Source organism: Excalfactoria chinensis, chromosome 1 (genome assembly GCF_039878825.1).
Source record: "Excalfactoria chinensis isolate bCotChi1 chromosome 1, bCotChi1.hap2, whole genome shotgun sequence".
NCBI lineage: Eukaryota > Metazoa > Chordata > Aves > Galliformes > Phasianidae > Excalfactoria > Excalfactoria chinensis.
The window spans coordinates 180,096,507-180,124,109 of NC_092825.1; the positions used below are offsets into that span (position 1 = coordinate 180,096,507).

Here is a 27,603-nt window from a genome sequence, read left to right on the forward strand (position 1 = left end):
GTGCTACTGTCATGCCCTGATGCCTTTTGCCTGCCACCAGTCCAGGCCATTCACAAACCAAGATCTCAGCCCTGCAGTTCTTCATGTTTGTGGAGTTTTAATCAACCAGATATGCTGCGGGATGAAATTACTGCAGGGGGAAATGAGGGGAAATGGCCTCAAGTTGCGCCAGGGCAAGTTTAGGTTGGATATTAGAAAGAACTTCTTTACAGAAAGGGTGGTTAGGTACTGGAATGGGCTCCCCAAGGAGGTGGTTGAATCGCCATCCCTGGATGTGTTTAAGAGCCGTTTGGATGTGGTACTCAGGGATATGATTTAGCAGAGGTTTGTTGTTGTGGTGTTGTTTCGTGTCTGTTTTTTAAGAGATAGGCTACTGGTTAGGCTGCGGTTGGACTTGATGATCTTCAAGGTCTTTTCCAACCTGAGTAATTCTATGATTCTATGATTCTACCCGAGTCTTAGATTTATTTATTAATTAGCTCATTTTGCCAGATAGAGGTACCTATGTGCTTCCATTGTATAAATAGGTCATGGCTTTCTGCAGCACAAGACTTGCTATAATTTTAATACAGATCAATAAGATTTAGTTTGGATGTCAATAAAGACAGCTCAAAACAACTGTGCAAGGAAAAGGGAAGACAGAAAGACAAAAGCATCTGTTTACACTCTTTCTTTTGACAGGATAATAAACCCAGCCAGTATGCTGCTTTGCTGCATTTATACAGCCTTCCTGTGAGCTCCCATTCCACACATTAAGGCCAGACCTGTGCTGTGATGTACTTTTATTTGTAACTGTGCTTGAGCTGCCCCTGTCATTAAGGTTCAACCAGTCCCATTGTTACAGACATTCATATTTAAGGTTGTATAAAGTTGTATATGCCATTTCCAGTGGCATGACATAACACAAAAGTTCTTACCTGATAACTACTGTAGTTGCTATATAACAATCGTACTTCTGTTTGCCTTTCCCCATCCCTCTGTTACAGTGGTAACTACTAATTTAAAATATTCTGAGTGTTGCAAATAAGCTGTTTTATTGATGATTAGCAATACGGTACGTAGATACAGGAAGAAACAGCATTTTGAAGCATTTACACTTTGCTGTGCCTCAGTTCCCTTATCTGTAAAAAGTAAAAATCTGCTCCCCAGACAATCATGTTTTATCAGCCAATCTGATAACAGACCCCAGGATTTCTGTCAATTTCAAAGCTTACATACTCAGTGCTTGTAAAGATCTTAAAGATTCCTGTCTGAATCCTGACAGAAGATACCATGGGGAAAAGAAAAAGAAAAGGATATTAATGATTTATTGATTGCAGATAACACCACTCTGGGTATATTGGCCACTATTAAATTCCATTGTCTTGTGGTATCTGTTCCGTGAGAAGTCAGCATTTGTAGACTTTACTAATTCTTTCGAGTTAAATTGTAAACATATGGGCATATTCTGCAGAATATAGCCTGAAAAACTTTACTGTCCTTCATCTAAAAGTATCTCCTTGAGTGTTCTGTATTCCTGGCAGCCTTTCTGTTCACACTAGATGAGTACACCCGTTTTAAATCAGCTCTTGATCTCTGAAGGCCAGAATCTCCACATAACAGAGTAACTCTAGAAACACACGGTATTTTGAAATACTACAGCCAAATGTGTAGCAAAAACTGAAGGCATGTTTATTGTTTGTCTTACTTTCTCCTGTTTAGAGGCTGCTCTGGTCTGACTCTTCACTAAATTTAAAGAGGTTGCCTAAATTTCACTGAGTTCCATGGTTAAGTTGGGAAATGCTTTGTGTTAGCCTAGTTCCAACGTTTGTGTTTGCTAAGCAGTTTCATAAATCTATTGGAGACTGCAACACATCTTTCCTCGATATTTTTAATCTTAATCTGAAATCCTGGCACACAGATAAAATACAAGGTTGCGTTCTGTTTTCCTCCAAATTTCTGCAAGCAACTGATCATTCATACAGCGACATTCAACTTTTCTATTATTCCTGCCTCAAGCCCAAAGAACATAATTTTGACTGTTCACCGCAAGCGGATGCATTATATAAGATTGTAACAAATTGATGCCATGGGGCCCAAACTTGGAACCCGTTTTGTTTTCCTTTGAGTTACTTTCCAAACTGCAAGAGTGTGCATAATGAACGTGTTATCTAGTCCTTCTGTTTTGTATCTTTGAAGGAGAAATGGCACATACCGCAAAGTAACTTGGCCTTCTTGTTCAGGTTTCATAGCAACCCAGTATTGCTGCGAATTCATTCTGTACTAATCAATTAGAAATTTTGCACTGGCAGCTGGAATGAAAGTTTATGGGCCGAATCCTGCTTGTTTTACTTGGGCCCGCTGTCACAGTAAATTCAATGAGATACTTGTCTGAGAAGGATACAGACTTGTATCCTTCATCTCTCCCTTCGTTTATTTTTTGTGAAAAGGTCAGATTTAATCTTTGGCTTTCTGTCCAAGCAAAGGAAAGGAGGCAATTCTCTTAAAGAATCCACAACTCAAGATACTCTTGTCTACATAATTGCTGACACGTTAAGAAGGAAGGTTTTGCTTTGCTCCTCATGCATTTTAACTGGATGTTGTCAGCAGAGCTGATCATCTCACACCTTCCATCCAGTAGCTACATCCACTCCAATATTGCTTGCCCAAGAGGGAATTTTTCAGAGAATGTGGCTGTATGCACCAGTGCCCTTCACAGCAGCGCAGCCCTCAGTACCGTGGTTAGTATGCACGATTCCTAAAGAATCTTCCCTTGTAAAGGTCAGCTCGCACACTGTTGAAAGCACACGTAATGGCCTTGAAAGCCCATGGGAACCTCCCATGTGCAATCTGCAGTGGTGCAGTGGATTAAAATTTAAAGTTTTCATAGAGTACTTTTGTTGTAGGTTTTCTTGTTTGTTGAGGCTCACCACAAAAACTCCACAAAGGAGCAATCTCCAGAAAGAGGTGCCACCTTAGTGGTGGTCAGCCCTTAGATGGGATGTAGGAGAAGTGCAGTCAAGCTCCACCCCTTCCAGAAGCACAGATGAATTACCTTCACCTGTGCTCCCACAGATGACTTGTCGCTTGCCTCAGATGGTTAATCATAGGTTCAGGCTGTGATCAACAGTTTCCCTTACAGCTGTTGTTGTTTTTCTTGTGAATTTTATTTTACCCCTGGCAAAATGAAAACACCGGGAGGTGGAGGAATGCCTATACCAAAATCCCAACTTGCAACCATGTGGGAATGACACAGAGTAGACTTGTCTCCTTTAAGAGCACAGCAGGGCAAGAGTTGGATCTCCAGAGCCATTTGCACATCACAGTCTGTGAGATGGCGAAGCTGTGGGCATCTGCAAAAGGGCAGAGGTGTGTGGGAGGAAGGACAATGTGATCTGATCTGTTATCTTGTCCTCACCCAAAGAAGAACACAAAATTAATAGTCTCTGCATATGCTTGAATCCACAACTGCAAGCAGCACTTGCCTTTTTCGTGTGATAGAAGTCTCTCATACTCCGTGTTTCTGTAGTCTCCTTTCTATTAATGCATGATCATTTTTCAAAAAATTTCCTTCTGAAACTCTCATTAAAGTATAACACTGTACTGTCAGCCTATTTCACAGGTAAACAGCTGATGGTGAGTGACATTCAGAGGGCTGGAACACCTCTTCTAGATGGAAACGCTGAGGCAGCTGGGCTTGTACAGCCTGGAGAAGCTTCTCCAGGCTGCATGTGGCTCTAGGCAGCCTGATTTGGTGGTTGGTGGCCCAGCACATAGCAGAGGGGTTGAAACTGGATGATCGTTGTTGTCCTTTTCAATCCAAGCCATTCTATGATTCTGTGATTCTATGAAAGGTTCAGGGAGACCTCGCTGTGGTCTTCCAGTATCTCTGGGGAGTTTGTAAAGAGGAGGGAGACTGACTTTTTACATAGTCCGATAGCAATAGAAGAAACAGGAATAATTTTAAACTAAAACAGGGGAGATTAAGATTAGATATTAGGAAGAAATTCTTTAATCAGAAGGTGGTGAGACCCTGGCACTGTTGCCCAAAGAGATGTAGGTGCCCCATCCCTGGAGGTGCCCAAGGCCAGGCTGGATAAGGTACTGGGCAGCCTGAGCTGGTGGAGGGCGATCAGTCCATGGCAGGGGGTTTACAACTAAACAGGCTTTAAGGCTTCTTCCAATCCAATCCATTTGGTGATTTTAGGGTTCTGGGATTTGAGAACTCTGCTAAACACAGGATGTCTGTAGCATGGCTTTAGCTGTCACTCTGATCCTACTTGTTGGACTTTCCTTTGCTTCCACAAGCTGAACACCTTTCAGGGCCTCCCACAGTACCATGGAGCATTGCACCTCCCCCCCCCCCCCCCCCCATGTTGCAGCTGTGGTGCTGTGAAAAGGGTCAGTGCAAAGAATTAGGCTACAGATTCTTGAAAAACAGTCCTAAAGGTGAAACTTCTTAGTCTGGAAGGATGTCAGAAGGAAGGAGACCCAGATAACTCCACAGAATAAAACACACAGGGTTCACATCTTCCCATATGCAGGCTTTGCTCCAACACTACAGTTTCTGCTCTGATTATACTTTGCAACTTGTAAGACCTGCATATGCCAAGGAAGAAACACACAAAGGCTGACCATGAGCAAAAATGATGACCGAGCAAAGAAACTTACAACATAACCAGACTGGGGGGGATTTAAATGTTAAACCCACTTCACTGTTCTTGATTTGTGTTCTTTCCTATAGTGTTCATGTTGTGCTTAGTAAGAAGTACTGCACAGTTATGTTGTGTGCAATGTTATGTTCAAAATGTGTAGGGTTTTTCTTTAAGAAACAATGTTTTTTTATTAATGTTTGTTTGTTTTCTTGTGCTGTTGCTCTTTCGTTTTGATGACTTTTGCGTGAAAACATTTCAGCATTTGGGGAAAATAATGTGGGAAATGAATCATAATGGCTTTCATATCAAAATGTGTCAGGGGGAAATATTCATTTTTAAATGCATTGTCCTGTATTTTAACCTATTATACGTCTGTGTTCGTAACCCCATGTGTTTTATTGATGCACTGCGCATATCTGACCTCCCCGTTTCCCTGACTTTACCAGTTTGGGTTAGGTCTGACCTCCACATTTCCCTGATTTCACCAGTTTGGGGTTTCCAGTTTCCCAGTTGACCCAGTTTATGCCAAACGTTACCTGAGGACCTAATTCCTTGTGAAAGCTGCATTTGTGGCAATGATGAACCAAAATGAACCTAGGCAGAGTTTGCATGTGTCACCCTGTTGATGCGCTTCAACAGCACACAGCTACACTCTTTCCTGAGCCTTGTGAGGCGTTTTCCTGTCTCAAAACCTTGACAAAGACACGTTTAAGTCCCATCCTGAAAGGGATGTGAATGTCTGGATGCGAAATGTGAAAAATATACCTCATAAAACACCACACAAAACTTTCCCTTCAGCGCAACGCAGTCCAGCTTCGGCACTCTGCCTCCTTAGCAGTGCCCGGCAATGCAGCACGACACATGCCTGAAACCAGGGATTGCACCAGGTGCCAAAACCCTACAAAAGCAAGGATTTTCGGTTTAGGGGTAGTTGTTTCCTGAGGGTGACCCTCATTGAAGCCGCCTGCGGGCAGCTATGCGCAGTGCTCCAGTGCTAGCAAAGCAACTCGGGCATCCCCTTCCCAACCGTCCTAGCCCGACTTTATTTTGTCTCTCTGTCTGCGTTGTGTCACTGCGTTGTTTATTTTCTTTCTTTTTTTTGTTTTCTTTCTCTCTCTTTCTATGTCCGTCCGTGTGTGTTTGTGGCCCGCAGGTCCTCCCCTGCGCTGTTCGTCCGCCTCCTCCACACCCCCCGAGCAGTCCCCCTCCCCCCCCCCTTCGCCGCCGGCCAATGATGGCGCGGGGCGGTTGCTGGGCAACGGAGCGGCCCAGCCGCCCGCGGACTCTGACTCTGAGGAAGAGTTTGTCCCTAACTCATTCTTAGTTCAAAGCAGCTCTGGAAACCTCTGTGTCGCCGCCAACGGTGAGTGACTTCTTTCTGCCGTCTTTTATTTTACTCGTTTGACAGCCGGTGCGCGGGGGTTTGCCGGCCGGTTGGGGGTTTGGTGTTGGATTTTGTTGGGAAAATGTAGAATAGAGGGGAAGTAAAGGGGTAAATGTATGTAAAAAATCACTCCAGACCGCGTGAGAAAGGCTCTGTTGGAAGGGTCTGTGCTGCTGTGGGGCTGAGGTGAGGATGGGCTCGCTGGTACCCGAGCAGAGCTCTGAAACTTCAAAGTTGTAGTGCAACTTGTGAGTTAAAAGCTGGGGCTCTTTCTCTTGCTTTCTCCTTATTCTTCACTTTGTGAGCTAAAAAACTCCCCCAAAGCACCCCTTTCTCTGGGAGGGCCCCCTCGACCTGTCACCAAGGGATGGAAAAGCCAAACAAAGTGCTGAAAGCTGGAGCCAGGGCTGTGATGGGTGTCTGCACCTTATGTTCACCCTCAGACATGGGTTTATGCAGCCAAGTTACCTTGTGGGGGGCAGAGATGTCTGTTGTTGAGTATCTGAGACAGGACTCCATGCCCTGGGATGCCTTAAGAATCCCCAAATGAAAGCTTAGACCCCATATTCTGGGGTGTGCTGGGATTCCCCATATGGGAGCTTAGTCCCCATACTCTGGGATGCCCTGAAATTCCCCACGTGGGGAGCACAGTCAACTGTTGGACGGGTGCTCAAGCAAATCTGAAGAAGAATGAGATTCACAGCTCTCTGCTGCAAGACAATGAGTCATAAAGAGAGGTAAGGCTCATTGGCAAGGAAATGTGAGATTTCATCAAGGGGAGTGTAACCTGACAAAGTGCAGATTAGGACGGTGGAAGAGCAGTGGCCAGTCAGGCCGCTGCCATCCGGCTGGAGTGATAATTGCTCTCAGGTCTGATTTATGATGAAGGAGAGGGCATTCAAAGATATCTTAAAAGAGAGTAGGAAAGGTGAGGGAGAGGTTTGCTGCAGCTGGCAACAGCTTAACTCTGTTTATGTTAAGCTTCTAGGAAGGTTTCTTACTACGCTGTTATCTCTAAGTAAGGAGAGAAAGTTTGACATTTAATTTGTCCCCCCTCACCACCACCCTTTTCCCAGCTTCCCTCTTCTTTTCTTTTGGTGCATTTGTTATGGTAAAAACACACTTTCCCTTCAGGGTTTTTCAAAGGAGAAGGTTATCTCCTCTGAATTGTCATCCTAAGGAGAGTAGGGGGAAATACAGTGTCGTTCATTCAGGAAACTGCTTAAAATTCATATCCTCTGTTCAGCTTTCCCCCTCCCCTTCCACCCTGCAACACTCACACACACACACACACACACTTCTGACTCCTGGCAGTCACAGCACATTTAAATCTGAAATCATGTAGATGACACTCCTGTTGGAAATAAAGCCAGACACACACCCCACCTCATGCTTTCGACACAGCAATGTACATTCTTCCTCTTTGTTCGTTTAGGGAATATATATGTACACATACACACAGCCTCGAGGTAAAAGGAGGGGAGAAAAAGAAAGCAAGTAAGATTAAAGACCTTAATCTCTTCTTTTACTAATTAGCAGAACAACAGAAAAAGCATTGTTCGGAGTCCATGGTGGGTTGACAACGTTATTGTATTATTGATGTGCTGGCGAGTTAGTTAGACTTGAGGCTTTTCAGCTGCCTGGTTATTTATCCTCCTTCCTTTTTTCTTAGTGCTTTTTTGCATTGGCTTGTAGACATTCAGCATTCCCCGAAGCCGCCTTTGTGTGTAGGATTCAGCAGGTTGGCAATAAATACGTCGTACACAAAGACAGGGTGTCTGGGGTCTCATTTGTGTGGTTATCCTACTTGTTCAGTAATCAGAAGTGCAGGTAATACCAGCACACTGGTGACCTCGTAGAACCGCCTCAGCATCACTCTGCTATCAGGATGGAAACAAAGATGACTTCCTATGCCACCTGTCAACCTATAATCTGAGAGCCTGCATGAATAAGAACCTCAGAACATACAAGCCCATCATGTCTAAGGCCAAGATACTCTTCTGACCTCTGTAAATAGATTTAATTGCTTTAGTTCCTTAAGGTTCTGTTTCTGTGAGGCTCAGTCAGCTTAAAGTTTAAATGACAAAGGCGGGTCTTTATGTTCCTTAAGTGGTGAAAATTAGGAAAAGCTTATTTTGCTTAGGACTAAGTTTTAATACAGTTAGAGCACTCCTTTCAGGAGAATAGTAGCTGTCTCAGCAGCAGGACAGCCTGAGAATGCTGTCCGAAGGATTTGTGTTGCACTTTTTAATTGATTGTGGGTAGGTTTTCCTTCCACAGCTGTGTAAACTCAGCCTTAGAGAAGTCCATCCAAAGTAAGTAACACCCAGGGAGCAGCACTGCTGTTGCAAATCCCCATGTAAATCGCAAATATAATGCACATGGAACTTAAGAAGCATGCTACTTTTTGAAGATACAGTAGGCTATTCTATCTAAGTTCCTTTCATTCCAGAAAGGTAACAATGTCTATAATATAATTTCTATACTTCCAGGAAGATGTCCAAGTAAACTTTCAAATAAGGGCTGAAACGATCTAATAATTATGTAAATATGCAGGCGCCTCTTAGGGCTCTTATTTTTCTATGAGATTAATTACAAGCCTTTATTTACTTCTAAGGAAAAAGTAAAAGTCACTTTGAACACACAAAAAAATCCCTAATTATTATTATATTACACTATCAGCAGGTACTTAACCTTGAAACAAAAAAGACTTTTCAGACTTGGATCCACTTTTATTTGTATCAACTGCAGAGTAATATTTTTAGTTTATTTTACCTGAAATTACACAAAGTAATTAGGATGTGAATGTCTCCATTTCAATACATTCCCATCCAGAAATCAACAAATTGAAAGCCTGATCTAGGGATTTCAGCTCTGTTTGAAATGTAAGCTGCCCTAGGTTTTTCGTCAGTCCTCTGTAGATATGTCATAGACTCATTAAGGTTGGAAAAGACATGTAAAATGTGTCGGTATCTATGTAGCTGGCTGATGACAGAAGGCATCCGATCCTTAACCTGATTGTTTTAAGGAAGTAAAATTACTCTGTGGGGTTGGAACATCAGTCTGTGCAGTGTCCAGCAGCACTGGGAGGAGAAGCATTAGCAGTGAGCATCCAGGAGAGTGCTGGCTAACTGGGAAAGGTGGAGTTCCAGCCAAGGCAGGAGATGATAGAAAAGTTACTGATAGACTGGGAAAGAGCCGTTCTCTTCCATTTGAACTAGTAAACGCCTTGAAAACTAATTAAAAAACAAGAAAACAAACAAACATCCAGTATCTTTGGGGAATGGTGTTCAGGAAGAGCTCATCAGCCTGGCCACTGCTGTCCGCTCCCTGCAGCATCTGAAGCTGTGGCCTTGGGGATGTAAGTGGGTAAGCTGCCGCTCATCACACCTCTGAGGTAGGCAAAAGGCAATTATTCCCATGGAGGGGTTGGTGTGCAGAGTGACAAATAACAGATTTTGAAAAATATATGAAATCTTTGCAGGTCTGACATCTAAATTCCTCTGGGAGCAGTCACCATGTAGTCAGACCCAAGGTGCGTGTGACTTCTTCCAGCTCTTTCATCAGTGAGCAGTCACTCAGTGCAATGCAACGCGTGCTTTTGTCATTTGCTGGGGCCTGGTGTGTTTCTCTGACTTGCTCCTGTCAGGCAGGATACCAACATTTGGATACCATCATTTGGAACAATGTGCACAGATGGGAGACAGAAGATCCAAAATCACTCACAAAATAACATATATTGAAGTTTTTGGAAGGAGGAACTAAGACACGGATTTAGTCTTACCGTTCATTTCTGATTACTTGTACCCCAATTTCTTTGACTTCTCCCTTGAATACATCCTTATCCCCACTAGTGCCTCTTCTTGTTCCCCACTGATTGAAGTTCCTTTACTGCCTGCAAGGTGATTTAATCACAAAAATGTGGAAAGTCACACTGCCAGTCACCCAAAGTGACACAGCTGCTGTAGGAGAGATGGTAGGTAAAGGCATGATTCACTGTATTATTGAACTTTGAATTCCAAGAGGTGTGTTTAGTGTTGTGTGAAGTGTGGACAGTGCAGCCCTCGCCTCTGACATAGGTTGTGTTGTTAGTGGAGAAGAAGAGGGAAAACGATGTTGAATACATACATAAATATTCCAGAGTTCTTTGAGACAAGCACAGTTTTCATAGGATCACTGATTTCAATTGAAAATAGACCAGATCAGGACCCACAAGACAGAAAAAGCCAACCAACCCACAAAGCAACACAGCATATTGAATCTACTTAGCTGGGTCTACATGAACAAGCCTCTTGTCCAACCAGGAAGCTAATGCAGATTTGTGTGCTGCCTTTGCCACTTTTTCTTTGTTTAGAGTGCTGAAGAAGGAGGTTTCTCTAAGATCTTCCCTCTCATTTCTAACTGTATTGACCCCGTCTAGACCTTCTGATTTGTATCCTGAATAATGTGTACTATTTTCTGCTTGGGATTTTTTATCATTAATGATCAGCCTTGAGCTGTTGAAGACGCTGACCATTTCTAATTCTCCTCCCTTTCCTATCCCTCAGAAGGAACTTTCTACCTATTTGTTAAATGGTTTGGCCCAGATTTATGAAGGTAAATCCTTCAGAAAAAGGCTGACAAGGACTACCACAGACTTATTTGTGATCTCTCCGTTTAATTTGATATAAATTTCAGGTTTCTGGCACTGTACAGTGAGTAACTGACCAGACCATCCGAGGCTTTTGCTGCTGTGGTCGGATTCTTTCAGTGGTTAAAAGGAAGTAATCTGAAAATACAGGGCATTTTCTGCCCCAAAGAGCTGAAAGGTTTTAATCCATCTTTGTATGTGCTCAGTGTTTATTTCTTTGGTGTCCTTGCTGCGTTCACTGCTGCACAGTTAATAAGTGCAAGCTGACCCAGCTGCACAGATGCTGCGGTTTTCAGACTCTACAGCCCTGCTTGAACAGCTGAAAGGCTGAGCTATGCATCGGCCTGCTTTGCATCAGGCATCACTCCAGTGATCCTCATATCCAACTTCAGGCATGTCAGCTGTCCTGTAGGAGTCCTGCTCCATCACAGCACTGCACAGCTGCAGCACTGGGATGGAAGAGAGTTGTAAGGAAGTCAAACTGCAGCAGAGAGCTCCAAAGGCACAGAATGTTAAAGCATTACAGGGAGGGAGGGAATGGTACTACGAATGGTTTCTTAGAGGTGGAAGGATCTGACTGAGAAGATCCTTTGATAATGTAATCTCAATAATTGATACTTTCCCCATCTAATAATTAATAATAAATCCCAAATTGATTTCATTTTTGTTTTATCTAAGCATTTCTTCCCCCAGACAGGCTTGTTGATGGGGGATCCATTCTCTGACTATGCCTCATCTTGGCGGAGTTCTTTGTGATGCTTCACTATTTACTACTTGAGTAAGAATAATAATTAAACTCTGCATCCTTCATCAAACACTTGCAGAGTTTGGTAGCAGTCAGTGTTACCTACGGTGATAATCCACAATTACAGAAGGGAAACAGGGGCATAGGAAGATGTAACCAGTCTTACCCAGAGTGTCTTTAAAGAAATCAAAAATCTTCTTTGGATTATTGTGTTTCCCATCTAAACTTGTTTAAGACTCCCCTCAAACATCGCAGAAGTTCAGGACAAAACATCTTAAGAATAGCTTAGAAAGATGTTTAGCTTTGCAATTGCTTAAAAACATTCATAGCAAAGAACATGTTTTGGAGAGTGATGATTGTAGAAAAAGGTTATAGGAAAGGGCCTGGGAAAAAGACTCTTGAAAACCTGTTTTTTGTAACTTTTCACTGAATTTATCCTCCAACTGGGGAACGATAAACATTCAGAGCTCAACCTGAGATACCATCACCTAAATGTCTCTCTTTTCATTTCAGTCAGAAAACAAAGCGAGAAACATATTAATCATAAGCTTTCAATTTGATGTGAGGCATTTCAGGCCACCAGGGTGTGAATCAGCCTTAGGAGATGCCTCTTTTTCCACTCAATGTGGAAAGATTTCTGGCTGACTAGAAGCTCGAGAAGTTCATTTGGATCAATCTGGTCATTTTGGATTGCTTTCCCAGCTGTCATCTACACGATTTTCCCACTACTTTCACTGAAGCCATCCAGTCGTTCACTGACATATTTAAATAAATTGTACTCAAATCATTCCTCCAAATTTCTCTCAGTGGTAAAGCTGACAACAGAGTTCAGGTTGAGAATTCCCAAGCACCAGCCATTGCCTCTCAGAGCCTGGAAGATCAAGGAAGAAGTTGTAAACCGGCAGATGTGAGGAGGATCAGATCATGAATTATTCCTGCTCCTATTCACTGAGCAGTGGAGCCATCCTGTTGAGTTTTTGTTCCCCCGTTACACTTTTCCTACCAGGAAAGCTCAGAAAGATTCCAGTCTGTGAGCTACAGGTCTTTCGAAGGATGGGAATCTCCAGAAGTACCCACTCACCTTGCTCTGCCTTGGGCTCTTACCTCTTGAATTTACTCTGCATCCCCAAGGGTATTTGTTTAACCTGGCAGCTGTTTGGTTTTAGATGAGCCAAAGGTGAGAAGCAAATCATTTGCCATAGGACCAGATTGGTATCACTGATTATCGGTGGGAGGCATTCGGATTAGATTCCTGGCATAACAAGGGTCAAATCCTGACCCAGCTCAAATCCATTTGGCTCAAACAGAGGGAGGTATGGTCAGAAGAAGATAATCTGAATACACACAGAGTCAGGATTTTTTTATTCTTTTTTTTTTATTATTTTTTATTTTCCTAAGAATAAATATCCCAAAGAGAACAAAGCAAAGTTATGATTGTCACATTCACTGAAGGGCAGCAATGAAATGAGTCACCTTTCCAGGCCAGTAGGGAACACACTGAATCAGTTAAAGCAGATTTATAGCTTTTTAGCTGTGATAAAACCATATCAGTGTGTATATGAATTTACATAGGAGTAGGGATTTTTTTTTTTTCCTTTCTTTTAATGCAAGCCACATTGAAAAGTGTGCACAAAGGAGCCCCACTCCAAGGAAAGACAACTGGAACAAATTATATGCATTCAGACTTGTTAAACTGAATTGGCAGCAGAAATATTCCTGGTAACCTGAGCATTACAGCAGCACTGGTATAGTTAAGGTTATGTCAGCATTTCCATTAGAAACCCCTACTTTCAGAGCTTTATATCTGCAGTAAAAATTCACTGTGGGTTGAAACTTGACAAGCTGCGCAAGGTCTTATCTGAGATGGAATATTTTTTTTATTTTTACCTTTTCTCTTACAAAATTGTGGAGAAAAACCTATTTGAAGAGTCAATCTACAAGAGCACAAACAAAAAATAGCAGCATTCTGGCTTTGATCCTTTCCGATGTTAAGAAAACCTGTTTCTTTCTTTATAGTGTAACCATCAAATGTGCAACAAAATCTCGCTCTGAAGAAGGAATTAATCATTGCGCTATTAAAGGAAATGAAACATTAATTTATGGCCCATTAGATGCTTTTTCAGTGCAGGACTGCCAGTGTTTTGGTCTACATTGGGTTATACTGAGAGATTTGTGACTAACGAGGAACAAAGCCTCTAAAGGAACAGGTTCTGCGTAGAAAAAAATGCTTCTGGGCAGCTTTAGAACACAACACTGAAGGCAGAGCTGTCCAGAGACTGGAGCAAGTAAGAGGAATTCAGCCTTCTGGTTTCTGCCACAGGCTTCTCAGCTAAAGAACTTAATCTCACTTTTCTCTGTTGTAAACATAGGATATAACAAACTCTTGGCTTCACTATCCTTCCAAATGATTTCCTCATCCCTATTAATCAATTAATATTATTGGATTTAGAAGTGACTTACTCTATAGCGAATGAGAACAGGGGATTTATGTCTCCATCCTTACAGACATCAGTTTTAAGGGGGAGGGCTAATCTTTTTTCTAAGTCTTTTCAGCTTTCTGGGTTCACGGCACCAAACTATTTATTTCCAGGTTCATGTCATCTCTGTGGGTGAGGGTAATGTATGATGCCATGTGTGCTCTCCGTCCCTGCAGGGCAGTGTGTCTTCTACACTTTGAAAAGCCATAGCTGATGTTCATCAGAGCTCTTTCCATTCAACAGATGAAAGCTTGTGTGGAAGTGCAAAGTAGTGTAAAATTCAGGAAGGAAGTCTGATGCTGGTACTCGGGGTTGCCTGGTGTTATTGCTGTGAAATGGATCTCTCAGTTGGGAATGAGCTCCAACTTTGGGGAGACTTGCTCCACTAGCTGTTTTCAAGCCCTGTGTCTCCGTTTTGAAATGAGGACCTGGGGGCTTTGAACTTTATTTATAAGCTAAAATTTGCTGGCTGCTGTGAACCAGTGATTAATTTGAAGGGGGAAGATGCCAGAAGTCTCACTCTGACCTGTGTGTTCTTTCAAACTAAACATGCAATAACTGCATAGCCTCAGAAGATGTCTCCCCCCACTTCCTCCATCCCTTCTGTGCTTTGCATTATTCACTGTTTATTGTAACACGCTATTAATCTCAACCATAGCTTTCAAACCATCATGTGACCCCAACAAATTCCTGGAATGAAGCAGTGATAGCTGTAGGTATTCTGGATGGAAACTCTGAGGCTCTGGGTAAAGAGGAGAGGATCAGGTTAAAATGTTTTGAGACAGCAGCCAAGAGGGAAAAGTGCCTTCTGTGGATACAGCGTGAGTTTTCTGAAAAAAAATGATGTTTGCAGCATGACGTGAGGGCACAGTACAGCTTCTTGCTGTGTATGTATGAACCACAGGTATCCTTTGAAGTTGCTTCCCATATGTACCTGGGTGCAAAGCAGTAGGGATGTTTTGTTCAAGAGAGGGCAATCCTTAACCGCGTGTCTAACAGCAGGACCAAACCCTTCGTGCCCATGCTTGGTAGTAAAGCTGATGTGATAGACAGTTACAGCACAGGAGAAGCCTTTGATCTTGGAGGGATTTGTATGAAAGACCGTCACAGTTCCTTAAGAGTCAATTGGGTTAAGCCTTTGAGGACTACAAGCCCCAGTATATGCATCCCACATAAGAATTCATTTTGCTGGCACAATGAGGGTGGTGAGACACTGGAACAGGCTGCCCAGAGTGGTTGTGGATGCCTCCTCCCTGGAAGCATTCAAGGCCAGGCTGGATGGACTGTGGGCAACCTGGTCTAGAGGGAGGTGTCCCTGCCTATAGTAGGGAGTTGGAGGTAGGTGATCTGCAAGGTCCCTTCCAACCCAAACCATTCTGTCATTCTGTGATTCTATGAGAACTGGAGGGGCTAAACATTTTTTGTTGTTTGTTTGTTTTTTTAATTCCTGCCACGTGAATTGAGACAAAAACGCCACATACAGGTGGAACTGCTGTTTTCTGCTTTAAATGCATGATTGGTGTTAGATCAAAATCCACTACTATAGTGTGCATATTTTGCACTATTTTCCATATATTGCCAGGGAACGGGAATCAGAAGGCTGGTGACTGTTCCTAGTTTGTGTCTTTGGCCAAAAGACCTAATAAGTGCTGATAACTGGCTCTTCCATGAATAAGATGGAGGATAATGACCATCGTTTAATTCTTACAGCCTTTGGAAATGTTGAGATCCCTGAGTAAAAACAGAAAATAGCAGTAGTGCACCCTGGCTCCATCCCATTGATGGAGCCATCCCATAGCAGCACAGGGCTTCACTGTTGGCTTGGACCATGCTTGCATCTCTGTGGCGAAGGGACAATGACATCCCTAAGTTCAGACATTCCTTTAGAAATATGTCCTCAGAGTCTGCCCTGGCTCTAAACAGGGAAGATTTAACAGATTTTCTTTTGTCTTTCTGTGTAATAATTAGGCCTATTATTGAAAGCCAACTCATTAAGGACTATCCAGTCTTAAGCAGATAATGTGTAGCAAAAGGGCCACGTGGCTCAATTCCTAGGGTTGTATGACAGAAGCTAATATCCTTCAGACATTTATTCTATCATATTTCTTTTTACAGAAGATCAAATAATGTTGACACATCAAAGAACCATGAAAATATATAGCATTTCAATGGGAGCAACAATGATGTGTGGAAAGACAAGTGGTACTCTGTGGTACCTGAACTACTGAAGCCCAAATCAACTTGAGTGTCCCAAAGGACAAGTGGTCCCATTGGCAGGGGACCAAAATAGGAAGGCAGGAATGATCCTCATTAATTGCATCCTAATTGTTCCTAATCTGTTACTTCTCAGGACACTAACGTTGATCATATACTGACTTCTGCAACACGTAGCAGGAGAGTTTGAGATGCCTTTCTGCAAGCTGACTGTTGTCACTCTCTATTTGCCCTTCTTACCTGTCCTAACTTGAAATGCTCTGGCTGGGAAGAAAATTCAGTCAACTGGGACTGTTGTGTGCAGATATATTGCTTTGTTCTGGGTGACCTGAGCTTTGTGATGCCATGTTAAGTTTCTATAGGTTTGCAGGGCATTTCTAGGTGTCCCACCAGTTTAAGTCTCTGAATCTGAGAGTGTTTCATTTTCTTTCTGTCCAAATAAGAGCTGTATTGTAGAAACAAAAATCTGCCTTTTGGAATTATTGGAGTTAAGAGGGCTATCATTTCAGCATTTTGGACAGCTCAGGAGAATAGGTGTTCGATAAGTACAACATGCTGCAAATAGGGAAAAGCATTCTTGAAACCCTAAGTGGTCATATTTCTTTCCAGTGTTTGGGGGATGGGATGTTGTGGCCAGGCCGGTAAAATGAGAGCCTGTGTCATCATATGCACAATTCAAAATCAGCCAGCCATGGCAGCTCAGGAATTGGACTGCAGGTTCTCCCACGTGAAGGGAGAATCGAGCTCTGTGACCTGCTTCAGCAAAGTTAAAGTAGCGATGCATGCCTCATTAGCATGACAGCTATGGGAGTGGGCATGGGATATAATAAAGTGCTGCAAGGCCTTGGAGTGCTTCAGTAGGAAAGCTCACAAGTGTAAAATCGATGCTTTTGATACATTAGGTGGTAATGGAAGAAGCACAGCACAGAAGTGGTATGATCGGATGATTTAGTTATAGCCATAAATCTAGCGGCAGTAGCGTGGCAGTGTGATAGGACACAGCATTTCATACAGATTCCTGCATTAGTCAAGTCAGGGGTTGAAGCATGTGTGGGTGGGGGTGTATTGCTGATATAAATGACAGTGGTTCAACCTAGTGCGTCCACTCAGCTGGCAGAAGAAGAACACACTATGGGAAATGAACAGTTCAGGTAGAGTGCTAGTATTTGGGTTCCATATAGCTGTTTCTGCAGTGAAATGAGTATTGGCATGGATCACTCCAGGTTGAGTGTAGCATTAAAAGCAGTGCTGACACAGTGACCCCTTCCTTGCTTCACCCTGCTTGGCCAAATGGTTGTAGTTTGCAGAAACTCTGCAGGGTCTCATTTCCATGGCAAGACTTCTCCCACTTGATGGTTGCTTCTGATTTCTGTTGATGGAACACAGCTCTTTTCCGTGATGGTCAGCCTACATAGCTCTGAACAATCTTTCTTCCTAAAACTGAATGGCTGCATGAAACTATTGCTAGGATTTCCACCCATCCAACCACAAGCCATACAGTTTCTCATTCAGGCATTGTTGTTTTTGTTTGTTTTTTTTTTTGTTTGTTTGTTTGTTTTTAATTCATTCTTTCTCTTAAATTAATAAATTGCTATCCTTTGTATTGCATTTAGTTTATCTGCACCTCTCTAATAGTGTGGGACAAGTGAGGATGGTATAGTCTCACATATGCAAATATGTGAAGGAGATTGTGGATGCCCCATCCCTGGAGGCATTCAAGGCCAGGCTGGATGTGGCTCTGGCCAGCCTGGTCTGGTGGTTGGCGACCCTGCACATAGCAGGGGGTTGAAACCAGATGATCATTGTGGATGATCAGGGGGCTGGAGCACCTCCCCTATGAGGACAGGCTGAGGGAGTTGGGTTTGTTCAGCCTGGAGAAGAGAAGGTTGCGGGGTGACCTCATTGCAGCCTTTCAATACCTGAAGGGAACTTACTCCCAGGAGGGGAGCAAACTCTTCGAAAGGGCTGATAACAGCAGGACTAGGGGAAATGGTTTTAAGTTAAAAGAGGGAAGATTTAGGTTGGATGTTAGGGGGAAGTTCTTTACTAGGAGAGTGGTTAGGTCCTGGAACAGGCTGCCCAGGGAGGTTGTGGATGCCCCGTCCTTGGAGGTGTTCAAGACCAGGTTGGACGGGGCTCTGGGCAACCTGATCTAGTAAAGGCGTATGTTTGGTGGCCCTGCTAGGCAGGGGGGTTGGAACTACATGATCCTTGAGGTCCCTTCCAACCCGGGTCATTCTGTGATTCTGTGATTCTGTGATTCTGTGACCTTTTAAACCCAGGCCATTCTATGATTCCATGATACACAGTGAGTACCCTCCCCTCTGCCCCCCCCCACAAAAAAAGGAAGGTCAGGTAAAAATAAAAGGGAGTGATGCTGCTTCTTGCCATTAATGCACACTTTCAAATATATTAGGATTAGTTCAGAGGAGTAGCAAATCAGAGGAGGCAAGGCACACAGACATAAGGGTTTTTATAGAAGGAGTTAAAGATATCCTTATTGTTGCTGCCCGTAACTTTTCTGATACACCAATGAAACTCGAAACAAGAGGTCGTCTCAAAGGGTAATAGCTTCCAGCCAAAATGTGCTTCAGTCTACCAGACCACCCATCCTTTCTTCATCAATGAGGTCAAAATAATAGCAGTACTTGACACTTTTACACAGATGGGTAAAAGCTATTGTGTCACCAGTAGATATTTCCAGAAACCTAACCCATCTAACTGATTTTAATAGCAGAAGTGGTTATATTGCCTTTCCTGTATGTATCTCTAAGCAATTACCAAACTGTAGGTCTCCCGGTACCTCCTTGAATCAGATAAATGTGATTATCTCCATTTTACAGAGGTCACAAGTGACTAGCCCGAGGTCACCCTGGCATTCTGTGATACCATCTCGGCAGGATTCATCACCCCTTATTCTCCTGTTTCTGTAACAACCACTATGCTATGTTCTTTCCCAAAAGCTGTGCGGAGACACTTAACTCAATCGAGTGCTTCAGTGCAATTGATTTCTAACAGTCTGTGAGCCCTTGCCTAGACCTGATATCACCTTCTGCAAATGATCTAGTATTATCAGGAGCTTTCCTCGGTTTATAGATGACCACAGTGTCCATGCATGGAATTTGTATTAAAACACAAAAATCCAGAGTTAGACATCAACATACCATGTCTGTCTAGATGTAGAATATCCTGTTTGCCCATGGAAGGAGCAATAAATGACTTTCAAATGTAGCTGAGAATCTTGCCAAGTCACCATCATTCTGTATCTGAAAACCAGGTCCTGGTTCTTAGTCACGTGAATATCCAAACAGGGACCACAGGCTTATTGTGCTGCATATTGTGGTGGCTTCTGTTTAAAACTGTTTGATTTGTCTTCCATTTCTTCTCTATAAAAACTCTCAGGCAGTTTATATCAGTGTCAGTCCATGCCAGAAGCTGTTCCAATCCATCTTGGGATAAAACACAAACAGTTCTCCCCTGACTGAACTATGAGTCGGTTGCTGTCATCTGGAAAGCTGAGTAAAGCCCTTTAATTTATGAAATGCTACGTAGTCCTCAAAAGATTGCCTAAATATTTTACTGCATGTCACTTTTGTTGGAAACCAGAGCCCACACTTGCTGTGCCTTCCATTAAGTAGAACCTCTTCAAATTACTTCTGCTTCTAAATGGGAGTTTGTATGTGCTAACTTTTATCCGGCAACTTCAAACGTGTCCCAGGGCACTTGCATCTTTTTTACTATTTCTCTCCCCCTTGGCTTAGTGTAATATTTATGCGCAGGGTTTAGAAGTGGTCTTAAAGCTTTGTTTTAATTTTGTTTCTCTAATTGTCCTTTGTAAGGCAGTGGAACAGGGAAATCTGAGGACTTTTGAAAGAACGTGAAAAAAGTTTTGTCTGCTTAGACTCGAGGTGGTTGTTTGCATGCTACAACGATTAGCACTGTACAGAATGATTTTGATGATGATAAAGTTCTAAGTTTTATGCCATGGATTTCCTTGGAGGTTTTTCAGCATAGTAGCCACAGGAAGTTTACTTCAGAGAGAGAGAAAGGAAGCAAAAGAAAGAGGAAGGACCTGTAGAGATCAGCGTCAGTGACTTGCATGGCACAAAGCTAATCCCTGAGCACACCTGTACAGCAGAAACACAGCGTGTGGATTAGGTTGGTAGTTCATCTGTCACTCCGGCATCTCCCCCCGCAAAGCGCCTGAGTGCTTTCTGCTGGCCCGGCTCGAGTGTCACCACGGCTGCAGCAGCGCCTGTGGGTTGTGGCAGAGAACAATGCCTGTTTGTTTGTTCCTCTGGACTCCAGTGGCTAAGGTGGAATTTTAATGGTGTGAAAAATGAGGGGAGAAAAGAGAAAATAATAACCTAAACACTGAGGCACTCAGTGCGGTTTCTCAAAGTTTGCATTCACATCCGCTGCCCCTTTTCCAAGCAGCTCCTTCTCCAGTCCCTTATCCCACTAATGTGGGATTCTGCTTTTCTGTCAGAGTGAAGCACGGCAAGAGACTTAGATGCCCAGCACTGTGCAGTTTTAATGCATCCATCCAGCATTTGCACTTGCTGAACCATAGGTCCTTATGCATTACAACTTTCCTTATGTTTTTCATTTTGCTCTACAAGAATCCAAAGTCCATCACTGGATGACTGCACGTCTAGGAGAACAGGAGTTTGGTAAGCTCAGGAAAATACTTCTTGACTTTCAGAGTGCTCCATAGAAAAGGTGAGAAGTGAGAAAAGGGAAAAAGATTTTAAGGATCTGTCTGTGATTTCTGCCTCTGCTGTGCTTTTGGGAGGAAGCGGTTCACCTGGATGGAGGACTTGCTGCAGGAGCCAAACTTCTGGCTGAAAAAGAACATTAAATTCCAGCCTGCAAACGTGAAAGAGGAGAGGAAGAAGCGGGTGAAAAGAGACCTAAGAGCATTGAAGAAAGCTTTGTTTCTCATATATTTGAGCTTCAGATTGGCCTGCTGTACTTCCTGTGGTTCTGGAGTGCAGTAAATTGGAAGCGCTCAGGTTGGAAACAGGTCTGAGACGCTGATTTCTGAGCCCAAACAAAGTTGCACTTAGTGCCAGAACGGTTTATTCAGCTTGCTGGATGGAAGCCAAAGGAACTGACCGCCCTGTGTGCTGAAACCAGTGCCAACCAGCCGAAGAATAACATTGCTTTGACTGAAATGGCAACTGTTTGTTTGTTCTTCTAGCAAAAAGGAGGAAAAAAGCAGCTTTTAGAGCTGCTGGTGAGAGAGAAGGTTAAAAATCAAAGTGGAAAAAAAACAGATAATTGTGAAAGAGTGTGAAATGTTAAGGGTGAATTTTTCCCCTTAGTTACACTGCTCTGATTGCTGGTCTTCACAGGGTTGTATATTTAAATGAAAAACTTGTTTCTGACAAGTTTTAACAATCACATTTTTCCTTCTAATACTAAAACACGATAATTTCTTTTATATCATAATTTACCCTTTCTGATAATGTTTATAATATACCAAACCTATTGGGAAGTGTAGGCACTGTCACAACAGCACGTGGTGGTTGTGGGGTTACAAATCATAGCTTTCCACGTAGTAATGGAATACTGAGCTGAGCAAAATTGAACGTCTGTGACATAGGGCTCAGTCTTGCTGAGCTTAGCAAGAGTTTAAGGTGAGCAAAATCTGGCAAGCTCAGGTGTTTTCAAGTCCATTTAGAAGTGACTCAGGGAAAGGCTGGCTTTTTTCCTGTTAGTTTTGTGATCTGTCTGCTGGGAGTTTAGGAAGGATCACTTCTTGCTCACAACATATAACACACAGCAGCTCCTTACAAGTTGCACCCCAGAGCTTTTCAAGTGCCAGGGATGCCTTTGCTGGAGAACTCCTTGCTCACTGCTGCCATTTTGCACATGCTGTTTTATTTGTTCTGTGTGCTTGTTTGTTCTGAGAGCTTTCATCCCAATGATGCTGAGAGGTGACCTGATGGCAAACAAGAGGCACTGGTGGGGAGCTGGCGGAGTCATGCTATAGGAATCACTGCCCATGCACTGGAGCTGTCCAGAGCTGGGCTAGCAGCACCCAGCAGCCAAGGCCAAAGCCAAGTGACTGTTTTCCCCCCTCTGTGCTACACAGAACATCCACCTTCTCTTTCACTCATTTTTCCCCATTTGTTGGTGTTTCTGGCAAAACAAATAATCCCAACAAAGGGATGTTACTGGTAATGTTAGCCATCTTAGATGTCTTTCTGTTCATGCCAGGGCAAATCTTACATTTGATCATACTCATTCTAGAGATGCTTTGTACTTATTTTGATGGCGAGGGCAGGCCTAGTGATTTGAATGAACAAACAAAAAGGAACATGGAATACAGTGCTGTTCATTTTTGTTCTGAAGATGCTGTTTGAGAAGAGCAGCTGCTTGTGCAGATTCTACAAAACTTAGAAGCAGGAGGTAGAGTAAGGAGCAAGAAGGGAGAAAAAGGCATCCTCTTGTTGCATTTTATCTCTAAATACCTTAGGAGATCTCCACGCACCCTCTGTATTGCAGAAGTATCACTTGGGTGCAGTCTGACTCATGTCCTTCCAGCCTCCTCTCTTTATTCCATCTTCCTGAGGCAGCTTCAGGCCAGTTGTCAGATGGGACACTCCAAAGTTCCATCTGAGTCACAGGCTCCTATTGCAGGTGCTGTGCTTTATCAGCTGGACAACCTTTCCATCTACTCACTGGAAAGCACGAACCTGATCCATCAGCAAACACCACATGGTACCCCATGAAGGGCTATGTTGTATTTCTGTGCTATGAGGAACATCATCACACTGTGTATGGAGCATAGCTGAGCCCTCCTGCAGGTGACAAAGATGTGGCCCATTGAATTTGTACTGTTCCTTTTTATCCATGTGCCAGAGGGAGATATTCTTCCTTGTGCCAGATGTGCTCTGCTTCCAAATTGCCATTCTGGGCATTTAGTGGGGAGGCAAAATGACAGGGTAAGCACCAGCATCGCTAATACCTCAAACAAATGTTTTTCCGATTAATTAAAATAAATTGGCATAATAAGAAACACAGTGTGCGTCCTCAAAAGTGCAAAGTTGTTTTCTAATGCAGCGAGTGCTTTAATTATCTCTGTGCTCGAAAGCAAATTTGTGTGTTGTTTGTTTTTTTTTTTTCTTAGAAATCAGAATTGCTCGATTCCCATTGCTGTTTAAAAGGCAGCGATGTGAAAGGGAGTTGTCCATAACCATGAAGTCTGTTTTCCCCTATGCACACAAGCCGTTCCCTCCAGCCTCTCTTAGGAGTGACCTCAGCGTGGCTCTAGGTAAAGAACTTTAATCTCTGTTTGAACAGAGCCACTCTCGTGGTTGGCGTTATTTAATTATTTGAACATAATAAGCTTCCGTAGTTCATCAACAGCGCACTGAAAGACAAAGAGCTGTGATAGCAGGAGAAGCGAGCAGGCTTTCCTTCCTCCACGTAGAGCTTAAGAAGAAAATGAAAAGGCCCACTGCAGTTGTCAAGTCACAGATCAGTAGGAATGGGAACAATCATATTGTTAAAATAGTAGTTATTAGCCAATTCCTTACGCAAAATATGATATTGACAGAGAAGTCCAGTTATTATTGCTAGATTCCAGACTGCGATGAAAATCAAATTTTTAATTGCATTTTTTGTGAGTATAGTTCAGTAAATTGCATGCTGCCATCTTCAACGTAAGCAGCATTGGTTATAGAGTTCCATCAGGTTGCAAGCAGTAATAAATGAGCCATGGATTGCCTTCTTTGATTGAACTGAATCCATATTCGAGAGTGAAACTCCTCAGGTGTGCTTGGTGGTCTTGCTGAAATTGGTGCCGGTGCTTCCCAAGCTCTCAGCTTGCTGTGCTAGGCAGAGCCAAGCCAGCACTTTGGTTTAACACAAAACCAAAACCTGAACTACCGCTTTGGGATTCCAGAAAGATCCCACATCGGCTTTGAAGTACATGGGTATCTACTTAGTTGCATTCTGATTTCACAGACTCATAGAATGGTTTCAGTTGGAAGGGACCCTTATAAGCCATCTGGTCCAACTCCCCTTCAATGCACAGGGACAGCCACAGCTCCATCAGGTGCTCAGAGCCCATCCAGCCTGACCTTGGGTGTCTTCAGGGATTGGGAACCACCACCTCTCTGGGCATCCAGTCTAAATCTTCCCTGTCATTCTCAACATTATTTTCTGTGCCTTTATAGTTGGCTGAGTAGCCTTTAAAATACATACATACATACATACATACATACATAAATAACAAAGCTTTTGATTTATTGATCAGTGTAGTGAAAGATAATGACCTGGGCTACCCAGGAAATCAGACTAGAAGATGGACAGTCCTCTTTTTCTCTGAAGACCTACAAATCTATGCAGTTTTTTGGCAATGTGTTTCACCACGTCAATGTGAACCGTGTGTCTCTGATGTCTCCTTAGGTGCTGCAGATTAGGGTGGGGAGGAACAGTTCATTAAATGTCTAAAATCATCTGCTCTACCAGATACAAAGCAAAGTTACCTTCTTAGCTGAAGAGCACCTGGCCACTGTGTTGCAGTCATTGCCTTTGGCATGGCCTGAAAAATATTTCTCCCATCCTTCAGCTAAGCTTGCCCTTAAAATCCTTGCAGACTTGCCCTAGAAGTCAGTGGTTGTACTGTGTATTGAAAGAGCAAATGCCAAAATGGGAAAGTTTCTGCTGTATAGAATAAAATCTTACTAATGTTCCTGATTATGCATCCCAGCTGTCCTTATTTTGCAAGTCCAATGATTTGAGTTTTCATGAAAATGTTTGTTTATCATGTTTTTTTTTTTTCCCCCTGCTCATATACACACCAGGAATTCTCTTTGTATCGTAGCTCAGCTTTTATTTCCAGCAAAATAAAAGAAAACAAACCACAGCTAATTGGCTCTTTGTTCTCAATTCTTTGACAAGTGACAAACACTGAGATCAGATTGTAGTGCATATCCTGCAGCGGTCATATGGAGCCTGAGTTAGTGAATCTCACATCCACCATAATAGGCTCCCACTTATCTTCACGCTGGCTGTGTTTGGGTTGTTTGCGTTTATCTGTGCTATGCCCTGAATGCTTCCACTTCAAGGGGCAAACTGTCACCCACCAACATTATGTGGGGAATATCATGCAGTGCTTAGACGTAGGTCCTATTCTGGGATTTGTTTGGCTGGATTTGATATCTCTTGTAGCAAATGGAGCGTTTGAAGCATGTTGCTAGGAAATAAGGAACTAGGCAGTGCTCCTTTGGCTGAACTCTGCCCAGGACACCCATCCATGAAGCCACCTGTATACAGATGTGTGTGGCTATGTCAGAAGCTGCCCTAGTGCTGTCTGGGAATGGCTGATGCAACTCCCATTTAAGTCAAAAGCAAGATTCCTATCTTCTTCCTCGAGAATGGACAAAGTGCGAAATCTGGGTGATCACAGAAGGGGCTTCTGTGGATTTATCACAGTTACTATTTTGCTTTTTGTCTCTCTGTCCATCCATACTTGGTAAAAGTCAGTGTGCATTTCACTGCTGGGGGAAGCACTGCATGTGATAGACTGTGTGATGAAAAAGTTATTCATTACATTCTTTTTTCACTCTCCTTTGTGTAGGACAACATGTCCAAGTCATGTTGTTCAAGGGCTGGAGACTGTTCATGAACCCAGAGGAGTTGAGTTGAAGTCCTACCACATTATCTACTGTGTTATTGGTTAACCTTTGCTGTAATTCAGCAGCAGCAACACCATGGTACCAAGATAGCATGATTTCATCTTTCTGATTTACAGGAGCCCTGTGTTCTGCCAGTGAGCAGTTCATGTAACGTGTGAATGAACAAGAGGGGCAGGATCACTTCCCTCACCCTCCTGGCCATGCTTCTTTCAATGCAGCCCAGCATACGGTTGGCTTTGTGGGTTGCAAGTGCACAGTGCTGGCTCATATCCAGCTGCAATCCACAAGTGCCCTCAGGTCCTTTCCAGCAGGGCTGTGCTCCATCCTTACATCCCAAAGCTTGCACTGATAGTGGAAGCTGCTGCAACCCAGTTGCAGACTTGGCTTTGTTAAACTTAATGAGGTTCTCCTTGGTCCATTGCTCAGCCTGTCTGGGTCTCTGGATGCCATCCCATCCCTCAGGTGTGCTGTCTTTGTCCAGCATGCACACTTATCTTACCTGTTTATATGAGTAACCGTGAGGAGCCTGGCACATTGCATGTCACTGTTGAGCAAACATTATTGCAGTTTCAACCTGCAGTTCATCTGAGGAGGGTTTTCTCAACCTCTGCATTTCTCAACTTTCTCTTTAGCACAATTGACCAGAGAAGTCATGTATCCTTGCCATGCCTGTGCTTTTCCAGCTCAGGAAGGTACATCTCCTTTGGCACCAAGAGTTGATACTGACGGACTTGCTCGTTGTGCATTGAGTATCAGGAAGTCGTGGTGATGGCTTGAGCTGTCAGGCTGCCCAGGTGTGTTTCCCTTAGCAGAGCTCTTCTCAGTTCTGCAGCTCTCTGAGTTGACTGTGTCCTGTGCTCTAACGCTTCCAGGCTACAGTTAGCTGCATTCAAGCTGGTGTTGCACCAACTTTAGCAGCGGGTCTGTATCAGTAACCACCAGGAAATTTGATTATCAGGGATTTAGGCATACTCACACAGTTACCTTTTATGAGTTGTCCTATTGCTTTTAAAGGACGTTCGCGTACTAGGGGAGATTTATTGACACACATAAAAATTCAGAGAGATTCCTTGGGGATTTATAAGAAGTGCCCAGCAGGCAAGCGGCCCCACTGTCCTGGCACTCAGAGAGAGGTTCCTCAATGGTACAGAAAGCTTTATACATTTTGCTCAAGGTGTGCTTTTCAGAAGTGATAGATGAGTTTTAAGTCACGGTAACGTTAGGGAGCACTTATGCTCTAAAATGCATGGATCACTTCTGAAAATGGAGCCTAACCTGGGCCTTGGGCTTTCTAGAAAATACATCTCAAATGCTGCGGGAAGTATTAACCTCATCATTTATCTCTTGCACTTTCACACACTTAAATATCTTTATAAACTTGGCCCCGTGCCCCATTAAGCCTTATAATTTACCACAGTGACAATAGCCAGCTCCAGGACTTTGTACACACAAACTACAAAGCACCTCATGATGCAAAAGCAAAGGAAAAAGAACGAGGAGCTCTGTTCCTGTGAGAAGACCTTGTGTCACCGATCACAGCCATAGGGGAGCTGCAGTTCAGAGGCAACTCTTCCTGTCGGCCCATAGCAGTGACTGCGTGCCATGAAGAGGGAGGGTTAGCACACAGGAGACGTTTCCTTGAAGCTATCACAATGATGAAGTGAAATTTAAAATTACATTAGATGTTTGCTTAAGAAACAGCAGATGAGGCCCTGCGGATTCTCAAATCCTCCTTGCTGCACTGTAAAATGAAACCGTAACCATTTGTTATTCCTCCACTGGCGTCTAGGAAGCTGAGGCAGAGAGGGATGACCTTTTAATGACGCTTTCCAGCTTTTCAAGGGTTTCAATGTGTTGCTGTTTTGT

At 43.2% G+C, this 27,603-nt stretch overlaps 1 protein-coding gene across 12 annotated transcripts in view; it reads left to right on the forward strand.

Annotated features, from left to right (window-relative positions):
* Positions 1-27,603, forward strand: part of TENM4 (teneurin transmembrane protein 4) — a 598,985-nt gene that overhangs the window by 337,635 nt on the left and 233,747 nt on the right. For 8 of the 12 annotated variants that reach the window (XM_072326955.1, XM_072326954.1, XM_072326960.1 and 5 more), the window contains one exon: positions 5,788-5,997. The exons of the other annotated variants lie outside the window; for them this stretch is intronic. In XM_072326955.1, the coding sequence (XP_072183056.1) occupies positions 5,788-5,997 (210 nt within the window). The remainder of the gene's footprint in view (positions 1-5,787; positions 5,998-27,603) is intronic. 12 annotated transcript variants of the gene reach the window in all.